The following is a 16,101-nucleotide window of genomic DNA, read 5'->3' on the forward strand; positions in this document are numbered from 1 at the left end:
AGGATTCAAGGTGGGGCCTCACCAGTGCTGAGTACAGTGGCACAATTACTTCTTTAGTCCTGCTGGCCACACTATTGCTGATACAAGCCAGGATGCTGTTGGCCTTTTTGGCCACCTGGGAACACTGCTGGCTCATATTCAGCTGGCTGTTGATCAACACCCCCAGATCCTTTTCTGCATTTTCCTAAGTGACATCAAATTCTGGTTTCACCGGACCTCAGTATCTGTTTCTGGAATTGAATCCCACCTTGTTTGCCAGTTGTATAACAGATGCAGTTTTGCTCTCAACATAACAGGTGTTTGGACCCAAATTTCTCATGTGGTTTCTTCATGTTGTGTTTGTCGTATAAACTAATCTCATCACTTAATCCCCTTTGTCTCTCTTCATCTTTTGTTTACTCTCATCTGTTCACCCACATTGTCATACTTTCAAAAACTTCCTGGTGTAAGAGGCAGGCTTCTTGAATCGCAGTTCTTAGTTCCCAGCTGGTGCAGGCAACCACTTCCTATCCCTTCAGTAACATCTGTATGATCCATCTTTAAAGTAATGTTGTTGTCTCTCTATGCTACTACTCCTAATGGAAGGCTGTTCCAGAGAGTGTCATCTCTGATGGTTAGAAGCTCCATTCTCATTTCTTCTTGCTTGCATTCATGGCCCCCATTTATTGTTGTGTTAGTTGACTGCCTTTAGAGAGACCATCACTTTCCCTTATGACCTTTGTTTTGTTAGCTAAACAAACCAACTCCCTCTATCTTCCTCTTAGAAAGCTTTATTTTCCCCTGACCATTCTAGCTTTCTGCACTTGCTCCACTCTCAGATCTGGATCTTGCCAGTTCATGTTTCTTATCATGTATCTGTGGAGAAGGTTTCTAATTCAAGTATCTGATTTTGGAGGAATTTTTCCCATTGAATATCTGTATGATTCAATTATTGTGGCATTAATACCAGGAAAGAACTTGTATTAGTAGTGACTGCCTCTGATGTTTACAGCTTTTTCAGGCGATTAGGGAGGGAAAGTGAACATATTTCTTACCCCCTTACATACAGGATTTCCAATAGTACTGGCTAGTGATGTGGCCTTAGTCAGCTTTGATGCAGTCTCAGTCAGGAGAGGATATATTATCAGACATGACCTTTTTCTTGTATATACAACTTCTGTGTGAAAGATGTTCTTTAACTACTTATCTTTCAATGAAAACTTAAATTCTAAAAGTGTTGTTAGCTCTTCTGGGTTTTTTGTTGCAGACTCATTGTGGGAAAAGTTAGGTGTTTGTTTGGTTTGTTGTTTTTTTTTTTGTCCCTTAAAGAATTGTTTATTTATGGAACTAAGAAATCACTGAAATTCTGTGTATATTGGTATTTGTTTCAGGTAAAGAAATTTCAGTATCAAGTAGCATTTGAAACTACTCTTGGTGTTTGAAGGCGTTTTTTTCCTGGATTAAGAACACCCCAAACACAACAACCCACACAGCATATCTATCTGCAGCAGTTTCCTTAACTATTTTTCTGCACCTGTAATGTGCTTTATTTTTAATAAACACATGAAATTGAGTGGTGGGAATGAGCCTGTAGCAGGTGCAGCAAAAGGAGTCAACTCATTGCCAGTTCTGTTTAACCTCAGTGTTGGGTGGGGTTTTTTTGTGTGTTGGTTGTGTTGTCTCCCTCTCCGAAGAATTAACTTGTGTGTGGATAGAGAAACTTTGAAAAATTAACTTCAGTGGTTCATGAAAACTTTGAGCAGGAAAAAGACTTTTAATATTAATTTTCCTTGTCTTGGAATCTGTACATATGTATTAGCAGTGGTGTCCTTCTTATATAATGTAATTGGAGTGGCATAAGAAAGAATGAGATAAAAATTATTAAGGAAATTGCAGTGATCTTTTGCTTTATATGTATTGTATATGTAATTTGCAAAAATGTTGGCTTGTAAAGTAAGGGTAAGCAAACAATTATTTCAGAATCTTCAGTAAACATAATTTCTGACAGAAGTCATCTTTTTAGTATTTCATGAACTGTTAACACAGGAACCTGTCTATAATAGGTAAATGTATGCATATATCAAGTTATTTTCCTGTAATTTATTTTGTTTGTATTCAGAAAATATCATGCTCAATTTTTGTCATTTCATTAGTATAACAATAGTGGATTGTAATTTGTGGTCTTTGTAAATTGTTGGTTTGAAACTGCAGTTGAAATAATTTTAAGGATCTTTTGGGGGGCAGGTTTGGTGTTGTGGGTTTTTTTAATAGTGTGGACTTCCTTACAATTGGGATCTTTATAGTTAGTGTAAACTGGATGAACAAATTCCTTTTCAGTAGTTGAATATAAACTGTGCTGTTGTACAGGAAATAAACAAGCTAGTTCAGTGGTGACTAAACCTTTTATTTCTGTGGAGTGGGTGAAACAGCTCCTGGCAGTAGTTTGACAAGAAAGTGTTTAATATTAAATAGATACTTTCAGATCAATTTTGAAATAGCTACTACTTTAAAAATATACTAGGATTTTGTATTTGTTGCATGTTTACTACTTGAATTTTGCATCTGTAAATTATTCCTTTTGCTTTTGCGAGCTTCTTATATGAAAAATATCTCCTCCGAAACTGGGAAGTGAATATAGTGGCTAATTGCTTAAACTGGTTATGGATTAAGTGCTGTCCACTGCAGTATGAACAAACAAAAGTTTTGTTACCAATTTTTGAGTTGGTACTGTTATAACCTGAGCAATTTGTCTTTTGATTGCCTTATCTTGCATCTTTTTTGGTGAAGGACTCTGCTTCTGAGACCAAAATGTTGTCTTTTGATTGCTTAATGCCATTTGGTATTTAAATTCTATATTATTCCACTAATTTTTGACAAAATTTACTTCTTAGTATGCAGCTGAGCTTATGGTCTGTGTACTTATGTTATTGAATTTAAAAGTCTTTTAAGTAAACTGAGAATTTTAATTTGGTTTTCTGCTTGTGTGGTTGTGTTTGGGGTTTTCATATTTATTTATTTATTTATTTATTTATTTATTTATTTATTTTTAGTGCTTGGGAGATGGGAAGTAATGATAGCTGGCACCTGAACTAAAATATCTGTGTAGGAAGTACCATCCCAGAACTTCAGGATGAATGGGGATATGCCTCATGTTCCTATCACTACTCTTGCAGGGATTGCTAGTCTTACAGACCGTAAGTATTCTTTTTTTGTCGCTTTGCTGTGTTCCTTTCTGCCTCTTCAGTAAATACCTGCATTTTCAAAATACTAAAAATAGATTTATTTTTAAAGTTGTTAAAAGTAAATCTGTTCAAAATCAGATTTGGTATTAAAGTTATTTTTGTCATTGCTCAAATTTAAAACATATATTCAAACAAAATATGCTAATTTAAACATGAAATGAAATGTAGGTTAAAAAAAACCCCTTAAGTAAACCAGAAACAAAAAATATAGGAGTTTGTTTGAAATATCATTCAGTAACATATCTGCATACCTTACAAATAAAGCAAAACATATAAATGATAAAATAATTCTCTAAAACATACATCTCATCTTCATTGAAGAGATCATCAGACTCATGTTCAGCTAGAGAGAGTTGTGGAATATGCTGAATATACTTGAAACCTAGTTCCTTAGTTTTGGACAAAGTACAAAAATTTGCTCTAATTACAGAATGCAAAGAATGGCTGCTAGAACAGAAATAAGCAGCTGAACCTATGATGCTTTCTTGGCTGTTCAGCCTGCAAAAGGAGCAGATGAGGTGTGTGCGCTGTCTTTAAATACGTCAGGAAGACAAAATGCAAGGAAAGGAAAATCACTATATTAAGAGCTGGTAGTAGTGCAAAATCAAAATAAAAAAAAATAAATTTCTAATGGAAACTAAGAGGAGATTTATCCTTACAATAATGAGGTACTAGAACAACCATTCCAATTAGAGAAGTTGAGACAAAGATGCATCTTGGTTATAAAGTGTAAGCAAGAGTTTATAGCTCGGTTGTCTGTCTGAGGGTAATTGGACTCAGTTACCCAAGAGTGCTTCTTCTGAGCTCTTGTTTTTATTATTATACTGCTGAAATTTGGAGACTTTCCAAGACACACTGAAAGTATATACTCAGTAATTGAATTTAATTGCCTACAGTAAAAAAAAAAAGCAGATATAATTGAGGGGAAAATAACTCCACTTCATGTCTTTCTGATATTTTGAAATATCAAATTGGAATATGCTGCTTATGTATTTATATGTGTATATATGTATCATTATGTGCGTCTAATAACGGGCCATCAGGATCCAAATCATAAGGTTCTGGGCTATGGGTAGTTTTCAAGCACTAAGTATTTTCAGATAAGGTTCTAAAGAAGTCAAAATACTTAACGGGAAGAAGTCACTGTTCAAACTCCTGGTGCAAGAGTTTCTTGAAACACTGAACTACCTTTGGTGGGATTAGCCCTTGTGTTAGGTGTGTTTTCTTCTTTATCTGAGGTATTTATCTAATGTTTAGAAACTCAGGAGTAGGTGAAAGAGAAAGGCTTGTCATTATTTCACCTTATTTCTCTCTATGTGAAAATAAGGTAATGGAATGGACAAGTCCTGTTGCCCTAAAAATATAGAGGACATGATGACTAGAGGCAATAGAGTAGGCTCAGTTAACTAGCTGAATTTATGCTGTTCTAGTAAATATGTTTTGCTGATCTTGCTAATTTTTCCAAGTTTCAAGGCACATTCAAGGTAATATAATGCAAGTAATGAAAGCTAGCTATTTTAATAATTATACACTTTTATTTGAATTGTAGTTTATTTCTAAATAGGGTAATGACATTCATTATATAGAGGAAAAAAAATACTGGAATTCTGTGATGCCTCCCCCCCCCCCCTTTTTTTTTTTTAAGAATTTCAAAATATGAAAGAGCCAAAAGAGTATATTTCACAGTTGTTTTTTTTCTGAAGCTATTTCTAATGTAGTCAGACTGGGAACCTGAAGTCAGAGTCAGCTTGTTTTAATGGACCCATGAAAGTGACTTTTCCTATGTGGCAAGCTTTTTGGCCTCTTCTGGCTTACTCCCATCTCTATAGCCCAGCCAAATCATCTGGTCGAGGCTTCTTATTTGATAGACTTCTTTGTTATGCCTGTAGAACTAAGAATGCCCTCTGAAAGTATAGTATGCTCATTTATAATCTGATTGAAATATTGTGATAGCTGATTTCATTAAACAAATTTTTTACCAAGATTTGTGAATAGGTATTAGGTCGGTGCAAAAGTAATTGCAGTTTTGGACTGTGAATTTTAAATCATTATAACTAGACTCAAACACATATTTATTAATCCAAAACAGGAATGAATACAATCAACACATTTTTACCAATGAGAAATAAGTTTGCTTATTCCTGTATTGTAAAAATCTGTGCTTGGGGATTTGATGAACTCTTGGAAAGCATTTTTTGCAACCTGCTGGTTGTGGAAGCATTTTCCCCGCAAAAAGTTGTCAAGATGCTTGAAGAAGTGGCAGTTGGTTGTAGAGAGGTCAGGTGAATATGGCGTTTGATGATGTTGCGAGTTGTCTCTGCTGCTTTATGATCCATTTTGAACTCTAATAAGAAAATCGCTTGATTTGCTTTTTGTCTAACATCATTTCCATAGTCCAAAATAAATATAACATAAACAGCAAGTAATGTCAGTAGCAAAAAACATAAAGCAAGAAAAGCACATTTAAATTATGTATAACATAACCACATTTATTTGAGAATGTATTCCCATATCAAACAGCAAATTTCAACAATGCAAAAACTGCAATTCCTTTTGCACCAGACTGAAATATTGACTGAATTAACATTTTAGTGATCTTTCCAAACAACAATACTAGCCATTTTTTGAGAAGATTACTTACATAAAAATGAATACAATAGGAGAAGAATCAATTGAGAATTTAATTAGTGGCTTAAATTGGTTGTTGGGTTGTTTAGTTTTGGTTGCGTTACAGTACTACATGCAGCTACAAGGATTTTGCATTTCCTTCCTTTTATCCATGCCTTCAGCTCCAAGAAAAAACTGCTGTAACATTAAGTAACTTAGTATTCTGGAATGTTTAAAAGTATGTTTTTATTCATAAAACTCCCCTTAATTAAATATTTGCAATAATATAATAATATAACTTATGGACTTGACTGCATTATAGTATTAAAACTGGAGTCCAGTCTTTGTGTGTGTGTGTGTGTGTGTGTGTGTGTGTTCATGATTAAAAAATAAGATCCAGAAATCTTATATATATATTTCAGATGGAGTTGTCAGGTTTTCTTCCTTAATCAAATGAGGGAGTAAGAAGGTGTCCATCTTTGTATGCTTGTGTTTAATGAAATGATTCTGAATTTCTTTCTGTTTTTTGATAACAGTTTTGAACCAGCTGCCTCTTCCATCACCTTTACCTGCTACAACAACAAAAAGCCTGCTTTTCAATGGACGGATAGCTGAAGAGGTGAACTGCCTTCTGGCTTGCAGGGATGAAAATCTGGTTTCACAGCTCATCCATAGTCTCAATCAGGTGTCAACAGATCACATGTATGTATTTTAAAATTAAAATGAGAAGAGTGTGAGAATCTGAAAGTTAGAACATATAGCTTTTTTATTAGGCTAGCTTAGCAAATTAGCACATATATATATATATTTTGTGTGTGTGGTGGTGGTGGTGTATGGTTTGTGTTTAGGTTTTTTTGGTGTGTTGTTGTTTGTGTTTGTTTTTTTTTCTTTTCCCTAGGTGTCCTTTGAATTGTCTTATGTTGACAGCCCTGCCTTTTTCCTACATGTTCCAATCAGTTGTTTTGATCAAACGAAAGTAGCTTTTAAAAGTCATTAAAGCAAACAATAAGTGAAAGCACAGATGCATTTATAGAAAACCTGTTACGTTTTTGATGATTCTAAGGGAATCCTGTGATGTCAAAGATATGCCAATTTTCCTTTTTAAAATCAAAGTTTCTCAAAATGTTGGACTGCAACCTGAATGTTATACATTCACACATAACTTATTTTCACTCCTACAGTAATACTTTCGTGATATTATGCCAAAGTGCTCTTCCTTTATTGAGATCACAATACAAAATTGGGCATAAGAAACTTTTTATAATAGTCTGAAACTGACAGGCATGTACATATAAGTGCTAATTAACAGAAAATAATTTTGAAGGCTAATAGGAATGCCTCTTCTTACATTCTTTAAACAGGAGAGAAAAAATAATAGAGGCGGGGAACAGTGCTTTGCAGACTATTTTTTTTTTCCTGTATATTTTAACAGGAAATTGTCTTTTGTTTTGGTTGGGTGGGGGTTTTTTGTTTGTTTGTTTCTGTGGTGGTGTATTTTTTTTAACTTGACTCATGGTTTCTTATAATTTGAAAATGCATTTGCCTCTTAATTTGCTTACTTCCAAAATTCCAGAGAATTGAAAGATAACCTTGGCAGTGATGACCCAGAGGGAGATATACCAGTCTTGCTGCAGGCTATTCTGGCAAGGAATCCTAATGTTTTCAGGGAGAAAAGCATGCAAAACAGATATGGGGTACAAAGCGGTAAGGATTTTTGATTATTTGTTGATTGTGGTTTATGTTGTTCTGTAATTTTAGGGGACTGACACCAACCACAAATATATATGGAGCACAACTGTGATATTTATGCTTTACCTTGTATTTGATCGTGATATAAAGCTATGTCTTGCCATCTTCCAAGAGCAATTGTATTAGAATAAGCATGGAAATAAATTCTGTCAGGATTTTTGGTAAAAAATAATGTTTAATTTCACTACAAAATTTAATATTTAGGATGAGTGATTGGATTTTATTTTAAAGTACAGGGTGTTTCAAAAAGATGGACCCAATTTGCAATCACTACTGCTTTGAAATTGGGTCCATCTTTCTGAAACACCCTGTAATTTTATTTGAATCTCTTCATGGCTAGGTTCATATATTTATCTAAGAAAATAATTGAAGTTGGAAAAAAACTTTACTGAAATTTGTATGATTATAGTGCATCTTTGTAGCGGTAGTTCTTAATAGTTTTGGGGTAAGGAATAAGGTTGAATGAACCATACTTAACTCCTCCCTGCCATTCCTCTTCTCAGCAATTAGTGATGCTATTTTGACAGCTAATTCTTTTCTGAGGTTTAGTTAGATATACTCCTGGATAGCAAAGATGGAGAAGGGGAGAGACCAAGCAAAGGATTAATCAGACAGATTCTACTTGTAGATCTGGAGACTTTTTCATTTGCAGCTGAAATATTTTCTTTAAATACTAAACTATGAAATGAGTAGGAGAATTTCTAGAGTTTTCACAGTGTGAGGATAAAGCTTTGCTAGCATTGTAGAGAGATAGATAGAAGTGTTACTGGAATCCACAGGGTATAGAAAGTGTAAGGCATTTTTAAAGGGGAAAAATAAGAAAATGAGATTATTTAGACTGTTCACCTAGGCTAGTGAGTAAAAAGCCGTACAATATTTGAAAAGAACTTGCTAAGGACAGAACACGTAATATTCCTTGAAAGAATCCAGATATTTTCTGGAATGAAAATGTGAAAGGCAGTGCTAAATATTTAGTAGCTCATTGGTACATATATAATTAAATTTAAGCTCTGAAAACAGTCTCCAGATTGTGGGTTTGGTGGTAGCTGTGGCAGAATATGATTTTTTTTTTTTTCCAGCTGTGGGAAGAGTTGTGACTGTCCTGCCAGTTTTTGCAGAGTGGTTCCACAAAGAATATACATTTGAATCAGAGTTTTCCACCAGTTCTGTAGAGTAAAATTATTTTTGCCAGTGCAAAAGGGAGACATTGGTTTTGAAATTATTTGTTCCAGCAGAGGCTTTTGAAAGACAGAAGATAAAGCAAGTTAATTTTTTTCTAATTTTTGCTAATTCTGTGCATCAGAGAGGGAAACACTTTTGCAGCTCAATTCAATAGGTTAAGAATAATCCTTAATTAAATAAAAGCACCTTTATCTTTAGTAAATGTGCTTGGGCCTATGTTTGAAGGAAGGTCTTAATACAGAATTAAAAAGAATTCAGCATGAAACGTAAAATAATAGTTGATGTTATTTTAATAAAGTGATTTCAGGGAAACAGAAGACATCAGACTTTAAAACTTCCTTGGATATTTTATTTTACATAATTCTGAATACTTCTACCAGTGCAAACATTGCAATATAAGTGTGAAATCAGAAAAAGTGAAAGAAAGGGGGAAGAGGGGAAAAGCATAGCTGTAGACCAAGTATTTTGAGAGGAACACGGCCCTGGAATCAATATTTGGAAAAGCTAGGCAAAGTGTGACTTTTTCTATGAAAAAGGCCACACTCTTACCTGGAAATAGGGGGATTTTTAAGCTAGATGCTGGCAAATCGTGCTAGCCTTAATTAGCTGTTAATACATCCCATTCAGATCTCCAAGGCCAAAGGAGGATACACTGATGTGTTCTGGCAGCAAGGGTTGGGTTTTCTCCTACTTTCTGAACATATTTCGTAATCTCAGTAGAGTCTAGATTTGTAGGGTGGTTGGGGGTTTGGTAGGGATCTTACATAATGCATTTTGCCAGCTAGAAATTTAGGCTCTTTTCTAGTATTTAAAATTCATCTCTTTTGCTTTCCTTACTGTTTTCTTTCTGAATATTGTCCTTCTGTTAAGTCCAGCATGCAGTGAAGTCAGTATTGGGTACTGTGATCCAGTATTTGTAATGCCCATGTTAGCAAAAAGGACACATAACCACGGACGTAGTTATATGCGGTGCTTTTATTCCAGCGCTGGGAAACCAGGGGTTCGCACCCAAAGCTGGCTTCGACCACTGATTTGAACTCTACTACATTTATACAGTTTGGTTACATACATATTCATTAGAGTTACAACGTGAATACTGCATATTCATTAGGTTACACAATTATTTCACAATATCAGTTGCAATACCTTGGAACTACCCTAAGCATGCGCAGTGTCCTCTGGTGGTCGTTTTGGGGGTCTTCAGGATGAAGTAAGTAGTCTTCATCACTAGTGTACTTTTCACTTTTCATCACAGCACATGCGCACTCTTCACAAAATTATATAAATTCTTGGATGATAGTAAATGTACCTTCTCAGCACATCCTATCTTCTCGAGATAAGATAAGTACTAACTTTTAGTTCTCTAAAATATGAAACTCATATACAACCTGCATAGTTTTTAAGATAAGGTAAGAATCTTGGATACAGTTTACGAAGCAAAATGCAGCTAATTATAACACCCAGAACTGTGAAGGAACAAAGGTAGCAGGACCCCCCCCCTTTTCTTTTTTTTTTTTTTTTTTTTTTTTTTTAAGTTAGCTAGATTGCAAGATTGCATCCCCCATGTCACCCCTCCCCCCAACAGAGACAGAGAAGTGAGAACAGTTTGTCACATAATAAGGGTTTTTTAAATGGTATTAAAAATTGATTAGTTTATATATTTTCTGTCATTCTTTTAAACCAAAACCTACTGCATCTGTGGTTCAAATCATGTTTTAAATTTAGGGAGTAGAAAACAAATAGATACATTTTTAAAGTATTTTAAAAGTGCAGTCTTTGCTTGAATCATAAAGTGAAAATTCATCTGTATAGTTCATAATCATATGGGAACATTGTCAGCTTTCTGTACATGAATGTTAAGGGTTATTAGTTTGACTAACTACTACCTAGCTGTGTTGAGAGTGGCTGTGATAAGTGAGTGGGCATGCTGGGTGCTTGAATTACTATTACCGATTTCAATTACCACAATAGTCACACAAGCAAAGCTAGTTTCAGAAATCCTCCGTGTCACCTCTTTTCTCTTCCCCTCATCCCAGCAGAGATGGGATAATCTCTCAGGAATGCAGTTACTACCTCCTGGTAGGTATGAAGTGCTGTATTCCAAGTACATTAGCACATGAAAACTAGCCCAGAGCAGCCCAGGACTGGATATTTGCACTAGATATCTATCTCTGATCATCTGCAGTTATGGGGGATGGGACTCAATGACCCCAATGGCTTCTCTCAAGCTCTGTATCTTTAAATATTTTAAACTTTCTTTATGCAGTCCTAATCAGGAATAGCATAATTTACAAAGACATTACAATCTATCAATCTGAGGATCCTATTCTAGTGGACAAATAATGCTTCCCCCATCAGTTCATCAATAAGCATTGCACAACTGTAATTCAAGGATTGATAGCTTCCAAACACTGGATTGGGGGCTACTGTCAGCCTTCTATCTAACCTTTGATTTAAAATATTTGCATTACTGATGTGCTTTTACCCATGGCTGTGGATCACTTGCTGCAGCTTACCAAGCTGTAGTATGCATGTGATTTTTTTATGTTGTTTTAGCTGCAAGACATTCAATTCTGTCATCAAAATCAGCTGGTTAAGGGTGTACCTGTACCACTTTAACTTCCAGTCTCATGTTGTGGTTAGGAAATTCTTTGTACCTATATTGAAGAGGGGGGAAAAAAAAAAAAAAAAAGATTACTTTAAATTCTCCCTAATAAAGATGTTAGGTTCAAGTACATTGGTACTTGCAGCTTGCCATCTAGTACATCTCCTGAATTTCTAAAGCATGGCTGTGGGAATCTACAGGTTGTGGGGAGTCTACAGGTGCGATATTGGTGTTTCTTTGCAGGAGGTGGAATAGAAAGCATTTTTGTCCTTGGTTAGAAAGGAACCACTAAGGCATTATAGGAGCAGGGAGAATATCTTGCATCACTCAGCCCAGGATGATTGTTTGCTGTATTGTTCTAAAAAGGGGAGATAAGTTTTCTGTGTTCTTCTGACTTGTGAAGTTTCCAAATATTTTACTTATTGGCACAATGAGTACTGTACGCACACTAGTGTGGAGTATAGAGCCTCTTGTAAAATGTTTCTATTTACTAGCAGGTTTTTGGCTAAGGTACAGATGAAGGAACTACCATTGATATTTATAATTGAATTAATACTGCTTTAGGGAACGCTCATTTTATGTCATGGTATAAAATGAACATCTTACACAGAATCAAGCTCTTTTAATGTTCTATAACAGTTGTGGGTAGAAGATGCTAATGTCTGTAAAGTTTATAATCCCTTTGTATATAATAATTCCTGAAATGAGAGACTTAATTGATTAAAAAGGAAATGCATGTAAAGTAACACTGCTATCTTCTTAATAGGGATGATGATGTCGCAGTTTAATATTTCTCAGAATTCCATGCGTGGTAGTCCTGCATCTTCCAGTTATCAACAAACCACTATCTCACATAGCCCTTCCAGGTAACACTTTCTTTTAAATGGGGTGGGATGGGCAGCAAACTGCAAATTCTTTCTACAGTGACAGTCAGTTCTTGTGCAAGTATGTGAATGGAAGATGATCAGTGTCAAGACAAATTTTGCATTTGTCTGACAGCAGGGTGAGTTTCTTCAGCTGGCAAAGAAACATCTTTTTGTTAGTGACTTAATCTTTGTTTTCTGACTATTCATGATTTCCTGCTCTCTCTCCCTCCTATAATTTTGGTTAACTTTCTTTCCTACTTAACGAATCCCCCTGCCTCCTGCCACCCCTCCAGCTGAGACTGGTGCAAGGAGGATAGAAGAGGCTATCTGTTCTGGCATGTATAACAGTACCAATGTGACAGGAGGTGGGAAAGAAGGCTTGTAAAAACATGGAGTAATGCTGTAACAGTTATACAAAAGGCTGCTCAGAGGAGGATAGGCCCAGTAGTTTGGCCAGTCTTCCAGCAGCTTCCTCATCAACTTTCTGGTTCTTTTCCAAATGTTGAGTGTCAGCAAGTAGTATGTACCTGTAATCCAGGCCTTTGTTAATATAATAAAGTATTCTGGATTGGAGGAAAGAGTTCTGCATGTAGTTTCAACTCAGTTACTGGGCTTTAACAGATTTAATCTCCAGTCATTAGATATCATTATTAAAATAAACTTATTTTACTTCAAGTTAGTGTAATTGTTTTGGCAAATGAAATGCTCTGTATCTGCACAAAAAAAAAGTATACTTTTTTTACTTATATCTATAAGTGGTATTGAAGAAGGTTTTTTGAATTATGAATATTAGTAATGTGCTAAGTTTTCTCAAAATCCTTGCAAAATCCTTGTGTTATATACTTTGCTGTTTCTTTCCATGGAAGCTTACCTTCATAGAGTTGCTATCTAGAACTGAGGGTTGTGAAAGCATGTATTGTACATTCTGAAGTATTTATTTGGTTTATTTTGAAAAGCTCATATAAGAATATTATAATGTATGTGTATTATTGTCAAAAGCCTATTTTATTTTCATGGCTTCCTATCTTTAGATGAGTGTAAGATAAAGCCAGTGAAAGAATAAGTTGTATTCAGTGGACTTTGAGTCAGGTCCTATCAAACTGCCTATCACATTCCTGTATCTTGGCAATATAGTTCTGTTAGAGGAAGTTCTTTGAAATCTTACTGGAAAAATCATATTTAGAGTAGATGGCTTGTTGTTAATCCTAGCGAGCTAGTTGTTATATGATAATTAAAACTTAGCTATCACTTTGATTGAAACTTCTAGGACTAACTTTTGGAAATTGCACATCTTGTTTTAGTAAATCTGCAGATCTTATTTTAATAAATATTTGTGTCATTGTTTCCTTTCCCTAGGTGGAGGACTTATGAATGCTTTTTATTCTGTTCTTTACTTTTACTAATGCAGTACTCAAGCTGTGGCTTTTAAGTAATAATTGAAGTTGAGAAGGTATTGATAGCTTAAAGTACTGCTTTTGAAGGGGTTTCTTGATTGCACTGGAATTTTGTTTCTTACAGAAGTTAATAATGTTCCAAAGGTATAATATTCCAAAAGAAATACTAAATTTGTCTAAATCTCTTTTTCCAACTTCTTAAAACTTTATTTTTAGTCGGTTTGTGCCACCACAGACAAGCGCTGGTAACAGATTTTTGGCACAACAGAACAGTCCAGTGCCTAGTCCATATGCTCCTCAGAGTCCTGCAGGATACATGCCATATTCACATCCTCCAAGTTATACAACACATCCTCAGATGCAGCAAGGTAAGTCTATGATAATTGTTTTATTCTCTGATCTCATGTCAACTTTACCTTCATGTGCATGTTTCACGGCTCTCTAATTTCTTTGAAGAAGTCACATGCTTAATGCAAATCTTTGAGTTGATAGGGAATTTTTTGAGTATGCTTAAGCTTTGCTTTCCTGACTGTACAGAGTGGTAGTTTATACTTTATTTAAAAAAAAAAAAAAAAAAAAAAAAAGGAAGAAGAAATAGTAAAACGTACATGTTACACTGCTCCTCCCTTAAATAGACCCATTTTGAATAGTTATCATGTATGCATAATAGAAAAATCAAAACAACCCCCAAACTTTCATTTGTTAGCTATAGCAATTGTTTATACCAGCAAAAACCTAATTTTTGCCAGTGTAACGTAAGATTTGCTGGCAGCTTATTTAACCTTACCAAATCTTTGTAGTGTAGATGACTAAGTTGGCTAGAATTATGCTCAAGGTATGCAATAACTGGCAAAGATGACCTTCAGAATGAATGGATTTCTTTGTTTTTCCCCTTTTTAAAATAAATCTTGAACAACATGAACCCTGTTAAGTATCTAGGGTTTTTGGGTTTTTTTGGGTAAGTAGAATTCTTGTTGGATTCTTTTAAACCATCTGTTCTTAAAGTTTAGCAATGTGCTTAGAATTCATATAAATGTTTTGTATGTAATGTTTTGTATCTCGTGAATACCTTGGAAGTTACTAAAGGTAGTGAATACAAATTATATAATTTGTAATTATTATAAAGTTTTCTATAACCTGTAAGAATATGACTGTAATTGGGATAGATGTGGAGAGAAACTTGGCTAATCTGTACATGCAATTTAGGTTTTAAGTCCTCTTGAAAATTGAAATCTTGGATATCTAATTTTATTCAAGATATTTGTAGCAAAAGTATTCAATCAAGAAAGTTGGATTATTGTTCAGATTTCAGACCTCTTGCATCCAACTCATTAATATCCACTATTATGGTGTCTTCTGTGAAATTTTTTAGAGTTAATAACTGTGTGAAAATATCGGTATAGTTATTTATATTTTTTTGTATTTCAGCTTCAGTATCCAGTCCCATTGTCACAGCTGGGATGAGGAATCTCCATGAAAATAAAGTTTCAAATCAATTGTCTGGAAATTCAGCTAATCATCATGCTGATAATTCCAGACATGGCTCAAATGAAGATTACCTACAGATGGTGCACAGGCTAAGTAGTGATGTATGTTACCTTGATCAGTTTATTATGATAAAGCACATATTTACTATGATAAAGCAAGTATGCATTTAGCTGCCTTAGAAGTCAGATATTTTCCTATGTTGTTGTTGATGAATAAAACTGCTGAAAATATATTTGAGTTTCAGATGTGTGCACTCAACCATGCGACTTTAATGAGTGAGTTTTAATTTTTTCTAGATATTTCTTTCCTTTGGAAGAGTTTGTAACATTGATTCTGATAAAATTATGAAACATTAAAAAAATTTACTCATGTGAGTTTATTTTAAAAAAAATGGTAGAGTGTCTCCGCAATTATTGTAGCAATATGTTGATGCAAACAATACTAGATTCTAAATAGGTATATAGTTAACTTGTCTTTCTGAAGATTGCCATAACTGTCAATTAGACCTGACATATTTGAATAACTTATTGGGTAATAGAGTAGTGTTGACAAAGGCAAAAATTCATTTTGGCACCTTTTCTTACTGGTCTGTTATGCTCTTTTATGGCCTGTTTTCTTTATAAGACATTTTTCTATGGTGACTTTAGTTCATGTGGGAGAAATTCTTGCTGAAATCTTGAATCTAAAGGAAAAAAACCCAGCAACTTTCTCTCACAGTGTTTTGAACTTCTTAATTTTCTTCTTAATGAGCAACTCATCCTGTGGATGAAGCATGTTAGGAATCTTTACAAGTTTGACACACAGTCTTTTAACAGCTCTTAAGGGGAGAGTGCTTAAGTTTCATTTTTATTTTTTGACATTAGCTTTTTGAACAGTGTGGTCATAGTGATGCCTACAACAGTAGGCATAAAGGTAATTACAAAACTAAACAGGCAAGCAGGCCTCTTTTTTTTTTTGTGTGTTTAAGTTTTATTTAGCTTACAAAAAAC

At 34.6% G+C, this 16,101-nt stretch overlaps 1 protein-coding gene across 1 annotated transcript in view; it reads left to right on the top strand.

Moving 5' to 3' along the window:
• Positions 1-16,101, top strand: part of LOC308051434 (nipped-B-like protein) — a 198,798-nt gene that overhangs the window by 65,386 nt on the left and 117,311 nt on the right. Inside the window, exons 3-8 of the mRNA XM_080361861.1 lie at positions 3,030-3,173; positions 6,365-6,530; positions 7,402-7,532; positions 12,131-12,230; positions 13,841-13,992; positions 15,053-15,213. Of these exons, the coding sequence (XP_080217987.1) occupies positions 3,110-3,173; positions 6,365-6,530; positions 7,402-7,532; positions 12,131-12,230; positions 13,841-13,992; positions 15,053-15,213 (774 nt within the window). The 5' untranslated portion in view covers positions 3,030-3,109. The remainder of the gene's footprint in view (positions 1-3,029; positions 3,174-6,364; positions 6,531-7,401; positions 7,533-12,130; positions 12,231-13,840; positions 13,993-15,052; positions 15,214-16,101) is intronic.

The sequence above is a fragment of the Nesoenas mayeri genome (assembly GCF_963082525.1).
Source record: "Nesoenas mayeri genome assembly, chromosome: W".
NCBI classification, from domain to species: Eukaryota; Metazoa; Chordata; class Aves; order Columbiformes; family Columbidae; genus Nesoenas; species Nesoenas mayeri.